The sequence below is a fragment of the Sander vitreus genome, chromosome 14 (assembly GCF_031162955.1).
Source record: "Sander vitreus isolate 19-12246 chromosome 14, sanVit1, whole genome shotgun sequence".
NCBI lineage: Eukaryota > Metazoa > Chordata > Actinopteri > Perciformes > Percidae > Sander > Sander vitreus.
Window position 1 is genome coordinate 16802082 of NC_135868.1, and position 21694 is coordinate 16823775.

The 21694-nt window shown below is 40.7% G+C and overlaps 1 protein-coding gene across 3 annotated transcripts in view; it reads right to left on the bottom strand.

The window, feature by feature from the left end:
- elmo1 (engulfment and cell motility 1 (ced-12 homolog, C. elegans)) overlaps positions 1 to 21694 on the bottom strand; it is a 101719-nt gene that overhangs the window by 37236 nt on the left and 42789 nt on the right. For all 3 annotated transcript variants that reach the window (XM_078267285.1, XM_078267286.1, XM_078267284.1), the window contains exons 3-15: positions 21049 to 21089; positions 20807 to 20879; positions 20645 to 20695; positions 20331 to 20500; positions 17182 to 17217; positions 14984 to 15083; positions 14334 to 14485; positions 14081 to 14159; positions 12561 to 12611; positions 11938 to 12060; positions 10877 to 11005; positions 8866 to 8970; positions 6771 to 6879 (exon numbers count right to left, since the gene is read on the bottom strand). In XM_078267285.1, coding sequence (XP_078123411.1) covers positions 6771 to 6879; positions 8866 to 8970; positions 10877 to 11005; positions 11938 to 12060; positions 12561 to 12611; positions 14081 to 14159; positions 14334 to 14485; positions 14984 to 15083; positions 17182 to 17217; positions 20331 to 20500; positions 20645 to 20695; positions 20807 to 20879; positions 21049 to 21089 — 1219 coding nt within the window. The remainder of the gene's footprint in view (positions 1 to 6770; positions 6880 to 8865; positions 8971 to 10876; positions 11006 to 11937; positions 12061 to 12560; positions 12612 to 14080; positions 14160 to 14333; positions 14486 to 14983; positions 15084 to 17181; positions 17218 to 20330; positions 20501 to 20644; positions 20696 to 20806; positions 20880 to 21048; positions 21090 to 21694) is intronic.

The window sequence follows — 21694 nt, forward strand, 5'->3', positions numbered from 1 at the left end:
CCTCCAGATTGTTTAGAATTGGTCCAAATTGTTGGAAATGTAAGACAGAGGACGGCCAATTACTTCATGTCCTATGGTCTTGTGATAACGTCCAGGAATTTTGGACCAGGATACAGGATAACCTATGTCGGATTGCAGGGACCCAGGTTTCATTCAGCCCAAGATTATTTGTTCTGGGAGATGGGTCAATCCTAAGAGGGATGGATAAGCACATAAGAAGCTGGGTCCAGACTAGTTTAATGATAGCCAGACAGATTATTTTAAGGGGATGGAGGAATGAAGGGGTGACTTCAATCCAGCACTAGGCTTGTGAGATGGCTAGGGTGGCGGCATTTGAAAAAATATGTATATATACATACTGTATGTTTATTTGGTTTATGGTTTATTGTCTATTGTGTTACTATTCTGTTGAGTGGTTTTGAATAGTATAGTTACTGTGGGGGGGGGTTCATGTTGTCAGATGTATGTTTGGTATGTTGTTAAAAATGAAAAATAAAAAAAACATTGTTAAATCACAAAAACAGAATAATATAAATGATAATAAATGATAATTATACTTCTAGAACTAGAATTGCAGTGGGAGAATTAAACACAGGTATCATTAACCAATTGTGTTCTTTAAATTAGACTCAGGGATGATACAACTGTTGGAGGTTAAGATGAAGCAGGCACTTTCTTTCATTTAAGGTGAAATCCTTAAATTTACAAATAGTTAAAATCAATCCCAGACATTGCCTCTTCTGGATCTGTGACTGAACGGAATAATAATTATCAATGGAAAGGTTTGGACTCACTTTGTAATTTTGATGAAGAAATTCACATTTACCTTGTCCTTTATTGTTGCTTTTTATTTTATTTGTTGCTTTTTATTGGTTTGTGTTTGTTCTGTATCTTTTCTTCTTCTGATTTACTGTAAGATGTCTGATAAAAAAAAATTGATAACAGAAAATATACTAAAACTATATAATTAAAAAAAAGGAATTTTCCTAAACAACTTTTTTTTACTTTTCCAAGATCTCAGCTTCCTCAGCAAGGATTTAATTACATTGTTTATGCGTTTGGGTACATCTAGTGAAAGGCTAGTGTTTTGTCTGATTTCACCAGGGATTGCTGAGAGCTGACAGGAGGGTCTGAAAAACTCTAAGAATACTTAAAACTTGAGATTCTCGAGCACCCATCTGTTAAGTGTGTTGTTATTTGTGCACTCTAATTTAAAAACCTTTTGCTGGTGTATGCCTGAGGTTACGAAGTGGAAAACCTTGAAGAAGGCTCCCATCCTTTAACAAAAGGCTGCAACTGACAACTGTGCAAAGTGGTTGCCGACTGCAAAAATCCTCATGTCAAGACTTAAGGGATACTTGGAATTCTACACTTGGCCTTTCCTCCCCCTGCCATCATCCACTTCACTCATAAATCATGGAAGGAGACCTACGGGAGGGATTAGCAGCTAAAACCTTGAGACTTAACAAGTCATTTCAAAATGGATCAGTTTCCAAGCTAATGTTCAGCTCATGCTAATGTTAGCATAGTAATGTCGGAAATACATTTGTCATCCCATTGATACTTCATCAGTGGAAGCAACTGCTTACAAAAGGGAGCCAACTGAAAATGATAAATTAGAGAGGACACAAACATATCATGTAAGGTAAATTTCATACACTATAATTCAGCATGTGCTTCCTTGGGGTTTCATAACTCTTTCAGAAGTTCCAGTGATTTGAAAACAAATGTGGAAAATTAGCATGTGATTTACTCTTAGAAAGTCATATTCTTGTTCTTACTTTGCCCTAAGTAACTGCTCATGTATTATTTGAATTACTGTATAATGTAATGACTTCTCAGTATGTGGGGAAAACGTCTCTCTTAGTGGGTCATAAATGTAATTAATCCTATGAAAAGTGATACTTTGAAACACTAACCCCCTATAGACTTGAAGGGTGGATGTGTTTAGATATGAATTATTTTATTAGTTTTTATGCAAAGTTGCAAGTTTCCATTGGTATAAAAAAAAAAATCCAAATGTCTCAATAATCATGCAGAATAATCCACTTTCCGCAGTCCTCTAGTATGGTCATTATGATCCGCACAATCATATTTTCCCCACAATTTGGCTGAATTAACTGCTTCTATATCCCAGTTCTCATGCACAACCTTGTCAAGTTTGCAGAAAGTCATGTGTTTGATTGCACGTTAGAATGCCTGGACCGGAGAGGATTTACCTAATTAGAGCACCGTATCTTAACAAATATATAAAAAGGATTACTTTGTTAGCATTAACGACTACAACTCCCATTCGGTTTCAAGAGTCTGCCTACAGTATGTGCCAAAAATGTATAATAGATGCAGTTGTTCACTACTCGAAAAGATTTTTCTATCTTAAAATAAAGAGAAACAATGAATAATAAAAATGAATAACTTGCAAGTTGAGTAGTCAGTGTTAAAGTAGACAGAAACCCGAGAATCATGTTCAGCTTTTCAGAACCAACGTTCTGAAAAGCTGAACATGCTTAGTACATTTTTTAAACTTATTACACAGTCCGAGAATCTGAGATGTGAGATTTTCTGTTGCCATTTTCTCTTCAACCCAGATGTATGACTGCACGACCAAAGAGGACATTTTATTTTGACCATGACTGCGAGTGTGGGACAGCACATGTCAGCATGCACATGTTAAAACTGCATCTCAGTGACGCACTATGGGCCAGTCCAAACACATCCCAGCATTTCAATTTCACACTGTGCAATTTATCAGATGTATGTATGTGTGTGTGTGTGTGTGTGTGTGTGTGTGTGTGTGTGTGTGTGTGTGTGTGTGTAAGTATTTGTGTTGTTTTTAACGCAACACAGCGGGCAACCTAGGAATGTCCTCATGTCCAGTTAATGTGTTTGGATGACTCTGAATCACCTGCTGGGTTTGGACATACTGTTTACACACATGCTTCAGCCATCCAGGTACAGTATGCATGCACGCACGCACGCAATGCACCTTTATCAAAGTGCTTCATTCTGAGTTTATTAAGATGCAAGGGCTCATAACTAAGCAATACAAAAGGAAGATACCTTAGTACTGTCCTTGAGGTAAAAAATAAAAAATAAAATAAATACACTCAAATAGAAAATCAATCCAAATATTTCAAATGATGTATTGCATTAGTGTACTGTACTTTGATCATGAGCCAAGATGTAAAATGGAGCTGTCTATGGTGCTGAACATGGCCCTTTGGCCTTGGCTAATGGCTATCTCTGATGGAACACACAAATATGAGTACATTTTGTGACAGCCTGCCCAGATCTACCCGTGTGTGTGTGTGTGTGTGTGTGTGTGTGTGTGTGTGTGTGTGTGTGTGTGTGTGTGCGCTAGTACTGTAGATGCACTGGTCTGGTCTCTGAGTTTCACATGTGTATCTGTTAGCATGCGTGTGTCCATGCTCGGCTCTGCCACGGTTCACCACCCAGCTTTCCGTTTCAGCAATAAGATGCCACAAGCAAGGCCATTACACACGATGTCTGACCCTTTCTAAATAACTTCATAAATATTGCATGGGCCTGCTTAAACAGGAGTCTGAAAAGTTGCGGCTTGGCACCTCACCGACGCAGATTCCATTAAGCCCGTTGCAGCAGAAAAATGGTGGGACAATTAATCTTTTAGGATCTGAGGCAGGGCAACAACAAATGCAAAAGTGAGAGAGAGAGAAACAGAAAGGGTATGAATTAATGGGAGAAGAGAGAGAGTGACACCTGGATGGTGTTATGAATGATGTAGAATCCAGCAGCATTGACAGCTGATTTAACCAAACAAGCTCCTTTACCTCCTATATCCAGACCACATCTGCACAGAAATTAAATATCTCAACAACCAAAAGGGAAAATGTCAGAACATCTCAAAACAAGGATATGTAAAAGTGAAATCCTTTGGCCTAAAAGAGACCTGCTTGCGTATTGGTGTCATTTTGTTTGGGTCAAATTCATGGGATAGAAAAAGACAAAACCAGAACATGAAAGGATGAGTGAGGATTACAAGTCTGAGAGGGACACATGTTCTTTAGACCCACAGAGAAGAAGGAAGAAAAAGATGGAGCCTGAAAGAAAGAGCATGAAGAGTGCGAACAATTAAACTGAAAAGAGAGAGAGAGAGAGAGAGAGAGAGCTTGAAGAGGCCAGCAAGGAAGAAAGGCAACTTCAACAACCACCGGCAAATCCAGAATCCCTCTGTCTTTCATCCCTGTGAGAAAACAGAGTGTGTGTCTGGCCTCTGCCAGAGCCATACTGGCATTTTACACAAACAGATAGCAAATGAGCCACTAAGACAGGTTAAGACATCAACACCGTTACCATTAATCTGCTGTCTCTTCTCTTCTGCTTTTATTCACAAAAGGGATTTGGAGGAAAAAAAGGGGGGCATTTAAGAAACAGAGAAGAGAAATACAGTACAGAATGCTTGTGATTGCTTTAATTAAGTTTTCACCAGGAGCTGGTCTACACTTTTAAACATATAAAGGGTGCAGCTACATTGACAGCATGCTAGCATGCTAACATTACATAACATACTCGGACACGTAAACTATTGTTAATGTAATTGGCAACACCTGTGCTTTTGATTGATGAAAAAAATGCACCAAGGTTTCTAATATTATTCTGACTCAAATACCACACTATCACATGTGATGATAATGATCCAGATACACAGACACACGCTCCAACATCCTCGTTAGTGTCAGGTATTTCATTGTTTCCCTGTTGAAAGGTCAACCGAATGATGACAGTCAGTATAGAGCTGAGGCTCATTTCTCTCCCTGCTTTCCTCTGGGAAAACGCACACTCATGCCCCTACGTTACACACACACACACACACACACACACACCAGTTTTTCTAATGACCACCCGTTACTCACCAAGCATTTACAACACCTGCCTGGCCCATGTTACATTTATCCTACTCTTACATTCATTAGTGCATGTTAATATACACAGGGCTAATGGGGTGCTTGTGAAAACGCACTTAGCTCTCTCTACAAGAGAAGATGCAGTGTAGCTTATGACAACGTTGGGACACACTGGCTTCCTCCCATAAGGATGAGATGCATATAATGCTCTGTGAGTGCAAGTGTGTGCAAATATTTACTGGAAGATTGTGACAAAGATGGATGGAAACATTACGATTTGGGACGCAGTGGATATGAATATATCAAAACGTATTTCCTCTCCTGTCCCTAGTGATTTCCTGCAAGGGATTTGTTTTATTGTCTATGCTTATAATGTTTTAATTGTGTGCCCGTAGATGACCTACTTGTGTATATGGGATTCCTGTTCTGTCTTAAACCGGGTGTATGTGCTGTTATTATAGCAACAGACAGTATCTCAAACAGATAAGTCATCCTCTGCAGGTTATAGATCATCGTAAGTCTTATCTGTCCACCCCATTTCGCTCGCACACACGCACGCACGCACGCCGGGAAACCAGGGCAATTACAATATGTTGGGGCAGAATTTGTAGGTCGGTTCCCCATTTTGGGACAAGTTTGGTTGCTAAATCTGCATTTTGATATGAATGAGGTCAAAGCGATATTTCTAAGCAATTTCGGTCTGCTAAGAGAGAAGATCAAAAGGGCATGTGCAGTGGAGCCACTGGGATAAAAACTAATGACACTGAATAAAAATAAAGCCCCGAGACACACTGCATGGAAAATAAACATGCCTGCACAAGTAGATGCACAGAAACACACAGAGTTAGGGAGAAAGCCACCATCACTAAAATTTTGAAAACTAAAGCTCAGTATGTGTGTTCACATGTCACACAGCTCCACAGAAGACGTTACCTGTCTCTCCAGGTCAAGACACACATGTTGGGTAAATGCATTTATGCAATAAAGTAGTGTAGACAGCATGCATTTGCCTTTGCTGACCACAGTATGTGCTCAGAATTGGAAGGAGGAGACGTTTTGCATTAAAGCAGAGTCTAGCGGAGATAAGAGCATATTAAGAAGGACAGGAAAGTTACAATTTGCTTAGAAATGTTTAAAAAAGTATTACTGCCCCTTCTTATCTTGTATTGAAATATAGCCTGGCACTTTTATCAGCAATGTTAAGGACAGATGAGAGACATTTGCATGACATTTCTCTAAGCATTTCTAAGGGAACAGATACAGAAGTGGACACTATAAGTCTAATGTCCCTTGCTGCAATTTGTTGAGTGAAGAACCCTGAAATGCAGCCAAGTCTAAATCTTCCATGAACAAAAAGACATGAGCAGATGAAAAGGGCAGTTTAAATTGAGCTAAGAATGCCGGCTCCCTCCCTACAGGGAGCAGCAGGGGTCAGTCTGGAGTGGAATGGAGACCAATTCGCCCATTTAAACAAGTAAAGACAAATGAAAAGGGCACATCAATTTGGAGTGGACGTGAGCACAGCATCTCTTTCTCTGCGCAGTGTGCCTCCCAGAGGCAGTATATTAGGCTGAAAGGGGCTCAATGGGGGCAAGGTGGATCACTAAATAATGAACTCCTGGCAGCACAATTACTGAACATAATGGCAGCTTTCATGCTCACGGGGATGGAATGTGTGTATTCATGAGTATGTGTGTATGGAGGTTTATATTTTTGTGCACATAAGTATATGCATCTCTGTGGGTAAAGCAGTCCGTGAGCCATTTCTCAAACTGTGTGTGTGCTAATTCTAAAGATATTGTGAGCGAAAGAAGTAGTACGATGAAGACGAACTACCAGCAACAGTACACAGAGAGTGGAAAATGTGTGTTGCTGATGTAGACTTACGAAGCTCGCCCACTTTGAGAATCTCACAGAGCATCTTGGTCAGCTCGATGCTGCTGCGGCCAAACGGACACTCGTGCTTGTCTTCTCGACTGCTGTTCTCCAGGACGATCTAGAAACACAGACAATCATATCAGCCATACAAGATATATCAGGACTGTATCTCTTCAGGGGTCAAAACATGGATAAATATTTGATGACGTGTTTTGGTGTATTTACTCTCTGAATACAACAACAGATGTGCCTGTGAATTAAAAAACTCCTAAAAATGTGATGACACTTCACCTAATACAGTATGTGGGTCAACTGCAACATTATACATTTATACTGTTGTGACTCAGTGGTTATGAGTGAACTCCTACTATTCCTGGAATTTAGGTAATATTAAAAGTAGCACGTCGATCTGTATCCAGATGCAGATTAAAGCTAGCCTGACATGCCAGACTCGCATCAAGATGCTGGGTCTGGGATCTCACCATTGATGGAGCTCAATCCGAGGGGCGGGATAAATGGTTGTCTTTCAAATTCTCTCTGCACGCAATAGGATAGCGTTACAACCAGGCAGAGCAATGAAAAAGGTAGCGAAGCTAGTTGATAGATTAAACTTTTGCCGTATCCGGTTGGCAAAACTCCGAACACATCTTCCTTTTTTAAGAATGATTTCAGTGCCGTTCTTTGTTCTTTTCTCAAAGAAAAGCTTAACTCCAAGTCTTCCAGAAGACTGCTGTTCCCAGCAGCAGCAGCCATAAGCCCGCCCACCGACTCTATACACGATGTGATTGGCCTGACCAGAGTTTGGTTTTTCCAGCTCGCAAGCCAACGGAGAGTGCCTACACCCCCCTGGCTGCAAAATAAATTTGCATCTAGATGGGTGTGTCTAGATTTGTAGGCCAGATTAAAGCCTCTATGTAACGAATCTTCATGTGATATTGCATCTTGCTGCTTTCATCCCATTCATTCTTGGTAGAGTCATACATTGGTGTCTGCGGTGGTACCTGTTTTGACACTACAACTTGGAGTTGCCAAAGACAGAAATGTTCAAATCCTACAGGTAGTACCTTTAAGATGTGAAATCATTTTATATTAAAATAACAAATATAGAGTATTTTGAGGCCTTGGCAGAGGATTGCACTCTCAAGATTGCTTTGTGGTTAGAAGTATATGTAAAATATATTTGCATTCATTTATAGTGGCGGGCTTGGCGCACTGAAGGTCATTTTCCCATAAACATTTCCATTATGGTTGAAACTATGAGTCAATATTTGACCTTATCTGACCCTCTAAACTATCTGCTTGGAAGCCAAAAAACATAAATGAAATCTCAACAGAAAAAATATTCACTCTAATTATGTGGATGGTGGCAGTGCGCCATAAATGAGGCCATCAAGGTCCCAATCATTTTAGTTGGTGACAGTTTAATTTGGGAAATTGGAGGCTGTGTTTCCTCACTCTGGTAAGGGCTGAGTCAGCACTAAGACATCTCTTTTCTCGCATTGAAGTTCAGAGACTATGAGAGTCACACACTATCATTATGACAAAGCGCGCACACGCACACACACACACACACACACACACACACACACACACACACACACACACACACAGATTTGCAGGTGTGGTGATTAAACTGCTGCATGTGTACCATGATCAAAAAACACATAAGTATAATCACAATAGAGTGCTGGACAGCTGCCATAAAATGGTTCAAACTAACCTGAATTAGCAAACACACTAATCACCAAACTAGTGAACGCCATCCCATTACATATAGTTATACTACATCATATGAGTCTATAACCCAGGAGCATAATATTATGTTGCCGGTCATGTAAAAATGAAGTTATTAGACCGTTGCTCGGGGACTGACGCTGAAAGGAATTTAATCATTTCTATCGTCTGGGCTGAGCAACTTCATGAAATGCAGTTTTAGCCGAAAGACAATTTGGGAACGAGCCAGAAACTACAAACAAGTGAATGAGCTGGAGGGAAGAAGGTTTGGTAGGAAGCTGAGGTGACGAGGCGAAATATCACACTATCACACTGTTTGTGTCTTTATAGGGTAGAACTGCAAAAAAAAAAAAAGTGTACGTATGCTCACCCTGATATAGGCGTCCTGGTGGTGTCTGGCAAAATACAACATGTTATCCAGAGCCAGCATGCCCGGAGGAATCTGGGTGAAATCCACAGCTGGATTCACATGGTTCTGAGAGACATAGAAGGAGGAGGGGGAAACATGTACTTTAACACATACATTCCATCACATCTTACTTTATTCTTTTAGGTATAATCCACGGAAGGCAACAGTCAGGCAATCACACTGGGAGTTACACCAGTACAACCACTTTCCTACTAGCAACCTGGGGTTCAAGAACCACACACCATAAAACTGCAGTATTCCAAGGCATGATTTTACTTTTTTGACTGACTATTCAGTTCACTATAGTATGAAAATTAATATATTTTATATATGTTTTTTTTCTTCTTGAAAAACAATGAAATAACTCATGGATTATATATCGGCTCTGTCCAGAAAACCATGTCAATCTGTATTTGGTGATTTTTTAGGATGTCAGTTAAACTAAAAAAAAAAAATGAAATGCTCTTTAGAAGGTTCAGATAATCGTCCTGTGTCTTAGGCACTAAAACTAACCTAACTGAATTATCCAAAAAAAATTGACATTGTGCTATTCACGAGTTTCCCTGGATAGTGATGCTATCTTAAAGCACACTTCAAGTCAAAATGTAGGAAAATGAATTGAAATTGATGGCTGTCTGGAAGGAACAGCAGTGAAACAAAAACTTACATTATGCTCAATACATAACATTATCACAATGTTGTGTTTGGCCTAAAACCACCAATACCCAAAATGTGAAGAAACAAACCCAAAACTTTGCAATAGCAAGCCTCTTCACTACCACCATGAAATATGCAGTTAGATGCTGCCTGCGCTGTCACAGTCCATCATTCTTAATTCCCCTCAGATATTGCAGAGAATTCAGTCAACTGATTAAATCCACAGATACAGATGCAAATACATCACTCTGAAGCTCATGTTGAGTGTAAAAGGTGAGACATGATGTTGAAGAGAAAAGCGACAGGAAGAGGAGGAAGGAGAGTGGAGGATGAAAGAGGAATGGAGGACACTGAGCTCTGCCTCATCAGTTTTGTAATTCTGCCTGACAGGAAGCAAACTTATAGGCTTAAAACAGAAACAGACACACGAGGACATGCATAACTTAAAACAATACCCTCATATGGACAAGTGAAAAATATTCCAGCATGTGCAACAATCCCTACTTAAAAGAACCACCTGAAGGCTTTAGGAGGCAAACAAATGATCTCATCAGTGATAAAGTATGTCTAGAGAATTATGGCGTGTGTGTGTGTGTGTGTGTGTGTGTGTGTGTGTGTGTGTGTGTGTGTGTGTGTGTGTGTGTGTGTGTGTGTGTGTGTGTGCGTGCAAGCTGTCTAGTATGGAAAGCAGACTAAGCCACTCCACACTAGTGGAGACAAGTCGGTCCAATTGTCCTTATCTTTACGGAGCACAGTGCAGTGGGAGTGTGGATGGGAAGAGCCCCAAAACAGCTCTGAGCTTACACCAAGCCACAGTGGATTTAGTTCAAGTTCTTATGCTATAGTTAGACCACTGTGTACAACACAAAGTCATGCATAAGATGTTATATATTCAGTTATTATTATTAAATATTAGTCAAATGGGCATTTTTTTCTGCAGATCTAGTACTTTTACTTTAAGTATATTTTGCTGATAAAACTTTACCGCTGATAACATTTATACCAGTAGTTTTTTTTAAATTGCCGTATTAGTACTTTTACTTAAGCTATGTAAAGGATCTGAATACTTGTTCCACCACTGTACAAAAACAATTTATCTGGGCATGCCTACACATACACACATGCTTTAATCTGCAGATTTTCATATCCAATTAAGAGGCATCCCATGTGGACAGACCGGCCTCGTGTTTTACTTTATGATCTCAGTTGTGTGTGTGTGTGTGTGTGTGTGTGTGTGTGTGTGTGTGTTAGCCAGAGTATGTCATCAGCGAATGAGTGAATTTATGAGACCATTTGAAACACATGCCAAACTTACAATGAACCCCAGCTTCTTGTAGTCCCGGGTGTACATGGATTTGCGTTTCTCGATGCTGCCACTGTTGTTGGGCTCACACTCCACGTCAAAGGCAATTCTCCGCAGCTCAAAGATGATGTCCCTCTGAGCCTGCACATGCAGAAAAGAATATTAAAGTGCTGCTCATAAGTCCATCTGCCTATTCTTCCTTTCACCATTTTATAATTTAAGAATGCTTCAGCCTCATCTCGGCTGTCTGGGGCCTTGCAGTGCCCAAGGCAATCTGGCCAACAGCCATGTCTCGCCACTGTTTTTATTACTTGGCCAACCTAAAATAGCCAGGTCAGGCTGAAACTGTCTATTTTTTCCTGAAAAGGTTTTCTTGAGTTGCTTGTTCAATATAGGCTACAATTAGACATGCATGTTCTGACTGCTTACTATTTTGTCTTGATAATGTCTCATTTTTTGAGACATTTCTAGTGATATTCTATATTTTTCTTACCGTCAACAAATCCCATAAAAACACCAAAACCAAATCCTACTAAAAGGAATTGTTGGTGCAGCAAAAGCCTGATATATCTTATTCCTCTGTGCTATAGAGCTCCATTGTTGTCCAAAAGCTACACCGTTGCACTGGGTGACATGTTCCTTCATTATGATGAACACGGGCACTGCAGGTTATTTTGAGTCAATCCCACATACTCTGTCTTGCTGTCAAAAATTCTCACAAAAGCACAAAATGTGTATCAACACGCAGCTAAAAATAGTCCCCAACAAATACACCATTTCCTCCTGTTTGAGTGACGTTTGCAAAAAAAGCCAGTGCCCAGCTGTTTTAGGAAATTAATCAGCCTTTTCATAAAAAAAGAAGAAATAAAACTATATTTTTGTGACCCGTTTTTAAAGATTAAAATATTGAGCAGCAACAAATGAATGCAGGGCTGATAGCATCAGATTGGCCGGAGAGATGGAAAAGTATTGAGAGACGGACTGACTAAAGTATTGGTTGGTTAATAGGATTTGTTGACAATAACAGATCCATTTGTCACCCATTCCAATCTGTGTCATTCACAGTCCCCCACCTGGTCTTGGGGATCCATCTTGGTCATCATGCGGTCCTCCAGCAGGTTAAAGGTGAGCACCTGCAGGACGTATAGCTGGTGGGCCATCTCATCGTTGATGGGTGTGGGGCTCCGGATCACGTTCTACACGGCATGGAGGACAAACAGAGGAGGACGAGGAAGGAGGGGGAGATAGAAGAGCAGGGGAGAGTAAGATAGAGAGGGGAGCAGAGATGTTAGATGTGCAAAGGAAAGGCGAAGGTGAGAGAACAGGTTTTGGGGTCAGAAAGACAAGACATGGATTTTGGAGGAAGAAAGTATGAGATAACAAAGGAGAATAAGAGGATTTGGGAGTGAATCATGAGGATTAGAAAGAACAAGTCAGATGAGGGAGCAGGAGAGGGGGGAAATGAGATTTAACACGAGGCAGAGGATGAAAGAGAGAAAAGGGAACAGGTGTGAGACAGTAAGTACAATAGATGAGAACCAGCGACGTTAGACAGAAGCAAAAGTGGCATTATCCTTTCTGATATCACACTGGTGCAGAGGCATGAAGCCAAACAGAGATAAAGACAGGCAGAAAAGGAAACGCAGAGAGGGATACACTGGAGAGGTAAAGAGGAGAAGGGCATGGTTAGACTTACACTGAGAATGATGGAGCGCAGCTGTTTCTGGGCAAGAATATGGGCCATCTCCTATAGAGGGAGAAAGAAAAGGAGGGAGAAAAAGAGATAAAAAGACAGTATTTGAAAGAGCAGAGAGAGGCAGAGAGAGAGTGAGAAGATAAGACACAACAATATACCAAAAACATTTTTTTTATTTTTAGGGTTTCTATGTTGAAATGAGATATGAATGCGGGCAAAATAAACAAAAACTGACCGGCCATAGAAAATAAGAAAGCCATCCCAAAGAAGAACTTAATCTTAAAACGGAATACTAAATGCCCTAACCAATGCCTTCTACGGTGCATACTAGAAAGTGTGCTAATCAAGGGTGCACTTACTGTCAGGGGTCTATTTAGGATGTCCACAATGTGCTCATCAAACTACCATATCGTGTGCAGTGAGGAAAAAGTCAGAGACAGAGAGGGTGAGTGAGTGAATGCGGAAAAAGACAGTCTGAGAGGTTAAAAAAAAAATCATTTTCTGTCAGTGGTGCAGCTTGTGGAGGAGGAGAGGGGAGAGGCAATGGAGTCAGCAGAACAGTGGGAGGCTGGGGGATCATAATAATAGCTTTACTAATTGTTGAGCCCTTACCCCACACGCACGCACGCGCACACACACACACACACACACACACACACACACACACACACACACACACACACACTTGAAGACACAAAGTGAGAACCAATAGTGTCATTAGGCCCTCGCATGTTTTAAATGTGTCATCTCTGATTGATCTGCGTATAAAAGAACATGAAATGATGATCAGGTACTGCACCATAACATCACATCATAAAAGTGGCTCTCTGCAGAAATGAAACTGTCTGCTATAAATGTATACACATGGCTGCACCTGAGCAAAAGGAGACATTGTTCGCTTATCACCTAAAACAGCACAATTAGGTGGCTTAAAAATGGCTGCCAACCAACCGCATGAATCTGATTTGAGCAGACCCTTGTCACATTGACAAAATTTGCACTTTTGACCTCGGCCACACAAAAAAAAAGAAGCACGGCAACATCACAAGTGTGCTACAATCTGTATGCAGTCTTTGCATGCTGCATAGGAGAAAAGCTCTGGGTTAGCATAATTCAATATTAATGTCAAAGCACATCGCTGGACTCTATGGTGCTGATTCAAGGGATCATGTGATTAGCTACAGGGCAAAGCGTGATGAGCGAGTGAAGGAGAGAGATGAGTGGAGAAATGAGAGCATGGTTGAGAAACTATGTCACTTCTGCAGAGAGGAATGGAGAGAAGGGGAATGAGGGGGTTTGTTGGGCTTTTACACTTGCTTAAATCAATACTGTTGTACTAGATTTGACGGTTACGCTAAACTGGAAACGGATAATAAACACATGACACAAAAATAAACAAAAAGTACACTGTTACAGTACAAAAACGCTGGTAGATTCACATTTAAAGCTCACTCCACCATGGAAATGATGTACAGTACAGTATATGCAGTAAGTGCCGTGTGTGCACACTGCAGCCTCACCTGTCTCTTCTCCTCAGGAGCTTTGAGGAAGAGAGCATTGATGACAGCAATAGTGTAGGTCTGAATGTCTTGATCAGTCCTGGAATTACAAAAATAGCGCACACACAAGAATATTAACTATATGTATACCGTAAGTAGTTCATTATCGCCTACCCAGGTTGTTTGAAATGCATTTATCCCTGTGTCATTTATAGCTTAAAAAAAAATATCAACCAATTTAGTCTTCATACATACAGCCTACTGATCCACTTACCCTTGAAGATGTGGGATGAGCTGCCCGATGGTGATCTCTTGCGCCACCTTGTGGTAAAGATCCTGACTGTTGAGCACCATGGATTCCAGGATGGCCAGGGACCGCTGCAGCACTGCTGTGTCCATGGCCGACTTGTTCACGTAGCTGGCGATCTGCAGGAAGAACAGAGCAGGGGAGATAAAGAATCTGCAAAAAACACATAATAATTTATAAGATGTAATGCTTTAAAGAGATCAATAAAAAGTAATGGAGGACATCTAAAAAAAAAAAAAACCTTCCTTTTGGCACCTGGGAATATAAATTTAAAACAAAACTGCTTTTACTTAGTTGTTGTCACGTTCCATATACAGTAGAAGCTAATTAGGTAAATATCTGTTTGCAAAAAAAGTGACCTGCATATTATTTAGTAGCTTTTATTTCACTAGGATCATCACTAAACTATTTTGAAACATTAAGAACAGCCGCTGGTTGGCTAAATGACTGTATCAGGAGAAAATACTAAACTTACAGCCATGTATTAATCTCACAGACATTACGTGACTGTGAAATCTAAACTTTTCCAACAAATCTACAGTATAACAGCAGGATTATAAATGTAATAGTCCCCCTTTAATCCCTGCCCTGTTAAATGGGACATTTTCTTGGCTGACCTTCTTGATGAAGGCCACAGAGAAAGTGTCCCAGGAGACGATGCCATGGTCCATCAGCTCCACAAAGGCCGTCAGAGTGAAGGACAGCAGGTCGCCAAAACTACAGGGCAACACACACACAGAGACACACATAGACCATAGGAAACTTCTCTCCAGCAGATGGCTTGGAGCAGTGCATAGCTGCAAAGCCCAGATGGCTTGGAACATAACGAGGAATGAGCGGTCAGCAGAGACAGAGAGAGGTGGAGGAGAGGAGGAGGAGCGGGGACAGAGGAACATAAGTACATAAGATCAATGCTTCAACCAGGCTTGCTGAAAAAAGAACTGAGAGAGGGAAAAAATGGGAAAGAGGTTTTGCGATGCAATGCAGACAGACTGGCCTTCAAGAAACAGCAGGGGCCGTCAGAAGGCCAGCAGGAGCCGGGCAGCACAGAGCGGCGTTCAATCAGGACCAGAAAGCTACATAATAGAGTGAAGTCATGCAGTTACACAAATATCAGGAGGAATAAATCACTCCGCAAGAGTCACAGGAGACAAAAGCAGGGAACGCATTAAACAGCTGTTATATCCAAGACATATTACTGCTGGAAGTACTTAAAGTGCTCATATTATGCCTTTTGGCTTTTTCCCTTTCCTTTATTGTGTTATATATCTTTTTTGTGCATGTTATAGGTTTACAAAGTGAAAAAGCCCACCCCAAAGGGACTTACCATCTCCAACAGAAAACACTGTTCACAAACTGCTCCAAACTGCTCTGCTGTAGTCCAGCCTTTACTTCCGTGAAGAACTTGCGTCACTTTGTAACACGTTATGATGCTCGCCTAGTTGCTAGCGTGGCATCCCCTCATACTCTGCTTCTGACTGGGTCATAGTGCTGACCTAGCTACTGCACATGTGCGACTCCCAACAAAGATGGAACAGAAGTGCGATGTCTCACTCTGTAGCTAAAACAGAGAGCTCAACACACAGGGTAAAAAGAGGAGCTGCAGCAATGTGCAGTACAACAAATATATGGTGTTTTTTGAAAATTAAACTATGTAAACCTATTCCGATATAACCTCTAAATACAATTATGAAATTAGCATAATATAAGCACTTTAATGTGAAATTTAGAAATCAGCATCAGATATAGAAGTTCTAACTTGCTTATAACTTATAGTAGACCTTCAGATGCTTTATGGCTTCACCAATAGATTTTACAATAGTGATCTCTACTGCTTAACATTGGTATTGCAGAACCACCCAGCAAGCTTTAGTTGGTTCATCCTTTTTGCACCATTTATGTTATACCGTTGTACTTGCATTGTGTCAAGGTGATATCAAAATATACAAAACCTATGGTGCATAAATCTTAAATCTAAACTTTTACTGAGAAAGCAATAATCTTAATAATCTGACAGTTTTAATTCTGTAGTCAGTTTGCAGAGCTTAAAAACCATGAAATTCAGCAAAGGAAAACAAACTGAAAGAAAAAGAAATTGAAGAAACAGGCTTTCAGGACACAAATATTCCTACACTGGATCAACAGAGGGCACCATGGGTCAGTGTTGCTGCATGGTAGGTGATTAGTGAACAGTTAAATGGGCAATTAGTAACCCACAGGACGAAAATACTTTTGCAGATGGTACTGGGCATTTTTTATGACATACTGTATGCTACATGAAATCGTAGACATTAGAGGATAGATTAGATAGAGTAAAGAAAATCTTGTTGATGGATGGATGATGTTCCTGTGGTGAAAGAGGCTATTGGCTAATAATGTTCAAGTGAAAGTAATAAAAGAAGCTGAATAACCCCTCACAGTGAGCCCACAGACAGACTATCCCCTTACCCTGAGCAGCACTATTTAAGAACACCAAGATTAATTCAGGGAGACTTGTAGTAGAACTAATAATACATGTTGCTGCACTAAACCATAATAGAAAACAGCAATTGGTTTTAATAAATGTCTTATTTCATTGGGTTTTTAGAATTAAATCTTGGCTTTCTTTCAGTCTGTGTTTAAGAATTAGGAAGTCGTAGTTGCCCAAAACCACATGCAATTTCTACATGGAAGCCTGAAAGTGGCAATGTACATGTATATAACTTCCCATAAGCCACTGGGGCTAGAGTCTTAATCATGCAGACTCGGCCAGCAGGTTAGAAAGAGCACAGAGCCAATGACGTTACCCGGCCGGGGGGAAAGGGGAGGGGCTTACCAGGGCTTCATTATCTTCTGTAGTTTCTGATAGCGTCTGCAAAGATTTAAGAAACTTTGGTGTCAAAGGTTGGAAACAAACCAGCACAGAGCAGGGAACAACACACATCACAATCTGGTGTCAAGTTAATGTCACTGAAAGAAGAGACCAGACTCCAAGCAAGTCCAATCTATTACACAACATAAAAATGATATATTATTATATAAAATCAGACACAAGCAAACTGAAATTAAATGATATATTTCATTCAACAATAAACTACCATACACTGACCTACAGTGAATACATTTTACCAGTAATCCTACTAAAACAATAAAACCATGCCAAGCTGAAACACACAGCAAGCTTGGGTAGAGATGACAACGCACAGAAATGATCAAACAACACTATCATTGTCGTTGGGAATATTTCTTCGTAGTTCCAATAAAAAAAAACACTTAGCCAGTAGCAAGGACACCGTTTCTTGAAACTTCTGCTCAATATTCTAAATGTGATTTTTGTGCATTCACCTCCATTGTATTGGGCTGGCGACAGACCTCTCAGAGACAGACATCTCAAAACCTGTGCAAATACAACAAAAACTGCCTGCTTGGATATATATATATATCCCTAGACGTAACTAAAGTCTCCCTTCCCATCTTTTTGAAAGTAACAACACGTCTTAATAATAAGCTGGCTAAAGTTGCACTGCACATTCTGAACACCAACTGAGTCAAACCACATTAGAGGTTCCATGTTTTAGTCAGTAGAGGGCGATATCTGCCTTTCACTTGTGTGCAGCAGTCTGCCAACTTCTTTCCACATGAATCCAGTATACATTTCTGGCAGACGCATTAGATCACAGCACCGCTCTGCCCTCGAGAATCTCCAGCACTGAGCCTCTTGAATAATTACAGTTCACCAAGTTAGTTGGCAGGCATACTAATGAGTGTGTGTGTTTTGTGTGTGAGACACTGATACCTATCTGCGTGGCTGTGTATCATAAGCTCCTTCTGTTGAGATGGAAAAGTCTCTCTCTCTCTCTCTCTCTCTCTCTCTCTCTCTCTCTCTCTCTCTCTCTCTCTCTCTCTCTCTCTCTCTCTCTCTCTCTCTCTCTCTCTCTCTCTCTCTCTCTCTCTCTCTCTCTCCCTCCCTCTCTCTCTCCCTCTCTCTCTAATGTGATGGTAATCTACATAAAAACATATTTAATGAAAGAGCCAGAAGCAGAGTGGAGTCAACATCGGTGCTGCTGCGATGGCTCCTAGCAGTGAGATCAAACAAGGGTCAAATATTTGCTAATTTGAACATTATATGCAAAAAAAGAAGAGGCTTCAATGATTTCCTGTCAAAAACTTAAAGTGAGCATAATGCTGGAAGCGCTGCTCTCTCATACCCCGAAATAGGAGATCATTATTGTAAGTGGTTTCTGCTGAAGAGAAGACATTAAATATCTAACCGGAATTTGACCCTTTATGTACAAAACAATCCGGAGCATGAAAGGAGAATTATTTAGTGTAAGAAAGGTTTGTTCAATTTAGGAATCCTATCCAGCACAAATAATGTTTGAAATGCTTTGCAGAGTTCCCTGTATGTGTACAGCAGTGTGTGCTAGTGTCTTGTACTCAAGTGTTTTTGGTTTTTACTGTGCCTTTAGTAAGAGCATATTTGACCTTGGGTGAGTGTGCATTTACAACATAAGTGTGTACGTGGAGCCAACTCCTTACGCAAGCAAACAATTCTTCAGTCTGTCTTTTCTCTCGCTCGCTCGCTAAAAAAGGGATGAATAATGAGAGTTGCATGAGGCAGAAAACGAGAGCTTCCCAGACGGCTGCTGCTGCCCTCCCTGCCAGTTTGCACCGTATGTCTGCTTGTGTGCATGTGTTAGCACTCCTACAGCAACTTTACACTGTTTTTTTTTTACTCTGGCCGGAGCCTTGCACTCACACAGTATGCTACAGGCATGCACACACACACTTCCCACTGGCATCACGGCTGAGAAATTCCACCTCAGCGAAAAATGTCCACGCTTTCAACCTTCAGTTGAGACGGTCTCCAGGGCCACACACACACACACGCACACACACTCTCACACACACACACTTTTCGGATGTGCTGAACAGTAAGAAACCAGCGCAGAGCTCTTATCTCAGTTGTGTGTAATATCATTATCATGGTAAAAACAAAGGCAAACAGGAGCCCATGGGCATGTTCTTCTCAGCTTTTGGATGAGACCTTTAGAGTGTGTTACGGGACTACGGCCTAGCTGTGGATCCTTTGCAGATAGCCTCTTTAGCTATGTCGCAGGCTCAACTGGATGTAGCCTCAGAGATTGTAACCACAGAGATATTACAGACAAGGAATTGTGATTCGTCAGGTCAGGCTCCTTGTGTTTTTATCCTACAACTTTCTAATGCCGGTAGATATTGTTGATAGGGAAGACAACATCAAGCAAGTTGAAGAAATGCTCAGTAATTTTCTCCTCTTCAGCATGAAAGACATTTTTGATGTTTAACAAAGATATGTATTTCTAAGGTAGTGAAAGAGCAGATTACCTTCGCTATCAGTGATTGCACGGCAGCAGTTTTCTTTTCATTCGCGAGACAACAAAAGTTTCCAAGTCACAAGGTGAATGTAAGAATGGAAACAAAATTACTTCAGGAACATGGCCTGATAATGACACATTGTTGCTGTGGTGCCCTAAAGTATGCTGAACTACAATAAATTCCCAAACCAAAGGCCTCTGCAGTGGGCCAGCTGTAACCCCTGATGCCAAACCATAAATCCAGCTTAATACGATGATTTGAGGAGTGTTACTGAACTGAAAGCAGGTCCGTCAGCTGCGTTGAATTTAAATAATCAGACTGCACAGTGCACCTTCTAAAACTAAACTCAGATACTCCAAAAACTCCACCTGATAACTAAGAGCTAGACATTCATTGCTCAAACCCACAGTCGACTTAAATCAGGTTAAATCAAACACCTTGAGCTGAGTATATTAACCATGGGGAATCTATATACTTCCAATCTACTACGGTTCCCTATCATCCATATAATATTCATATAAAATTCATCACACAAAGAGGAATGAAAGGTTGTCTGAGGGGAGGAAAATACTGCAGCGATGGAGGAAATCCAAAACAACAAAAGAGATGGACGGACAATTGACTTACTCAGTCCCACTCTCCACCATCTGAGTGAGCAGGGAGATGCCATCTAAGTTGATGAACTCTTGGGCGAAAGTGATGTCCCTTGACGCGTTGGCCAGGTCCTTCAGAGACTCCAGCTTGGCATCCATGCTGGACGACTGGATCCGTTCATGAAGCTGGACTGCAGTCTGGTACTAGAGTGGAAAGAGGTGAGGAGGATGGAAAATAATCAATAAAAAAATACCATGGGATAATAAAAATAAAAAGTTTTCTCTATGTGCATCCACAATGATCAGTGTGTTTAGGAAGAGTAGTGTTTGCAAAGAAATAAAACATACAGGAGAACTGGTCAAGCGCAGGATTGATCCGTTCTTAATGTCATTGCGATTCTGTGGAGATTTACCAAGATAAAAGAAAATGTTAGTGAGCACTTGAGGCCCATTTGTACCTTGGAAACTGCTGCTGCCTGGAAGTTAAAAAAACAATACAAATAACCAAACCTTTTCTGTGATGTAGAAATTTGTGGCATCAGCAATCTGTAGAGCAAAGTTTTCATGGTTCCCCAAGGACCACCTAAAAGCCATTGGATGGAAAGAAGGGGAAAAAAAACATTGCATAAGTGGTACTAAAACATCTTGTGTAAAATACAGCTATTATGATATAAGTATGGAGATTGAGAAAGAAGGCTTTTGCAAGAAGCCGTAAGAGAATTATTTTCAAATCCGAAAGCATGCAGACTTACCCTTCACACACTTCTTTAATGATGGCAGAGAGAGGCTTTTTCTGTGGAGAAAGGCAAAACTACATTTAGTCCACAGTCCAGGTTCCTAAAACAGTAGTCAACTCTGAGTTAGCTGCAATTATTTTACATTACGGGACTGGCACAATGAAAGGCTGTTCTTCAGGAGCCTGTATTTAACTGTCCGACTGCTGATGTGGGATCACTGACTATGTCCGTTGCACCATTTCATTCAGTATTATTGTATGTGAAACTGCTTCCAGATGAGCAGCTGTAATATTGTGATGGAAAGTAACCAAGTAGCTTTATTCAAGTACTGTTCTACAATAAGTTAGAGGTACTGTTCATTTTCTTGGCTACTCTATACTATATGAGGAAATACTGTACTTTTTACTCCATTGTAATGATTTGATATTAGAGGATGGATACCCGACCCGAGCCCGACCTGAGCCCGGCCCAACGGTACCTGACGGGCCGGGCCTGGTTCGGACAGATATTTAGAAATGATGTTCGGGTTCGGGTCGGGCTCGGTCACATCAGCGCGATAAGCATTGAATATTTTAAATTTAAAACTGCTTATAATGTAACTTAGCTTGGGCCATTTTTGTTGGGGGACTTTCGTCAATAGTAAGAGTGATTTTCATTTCAA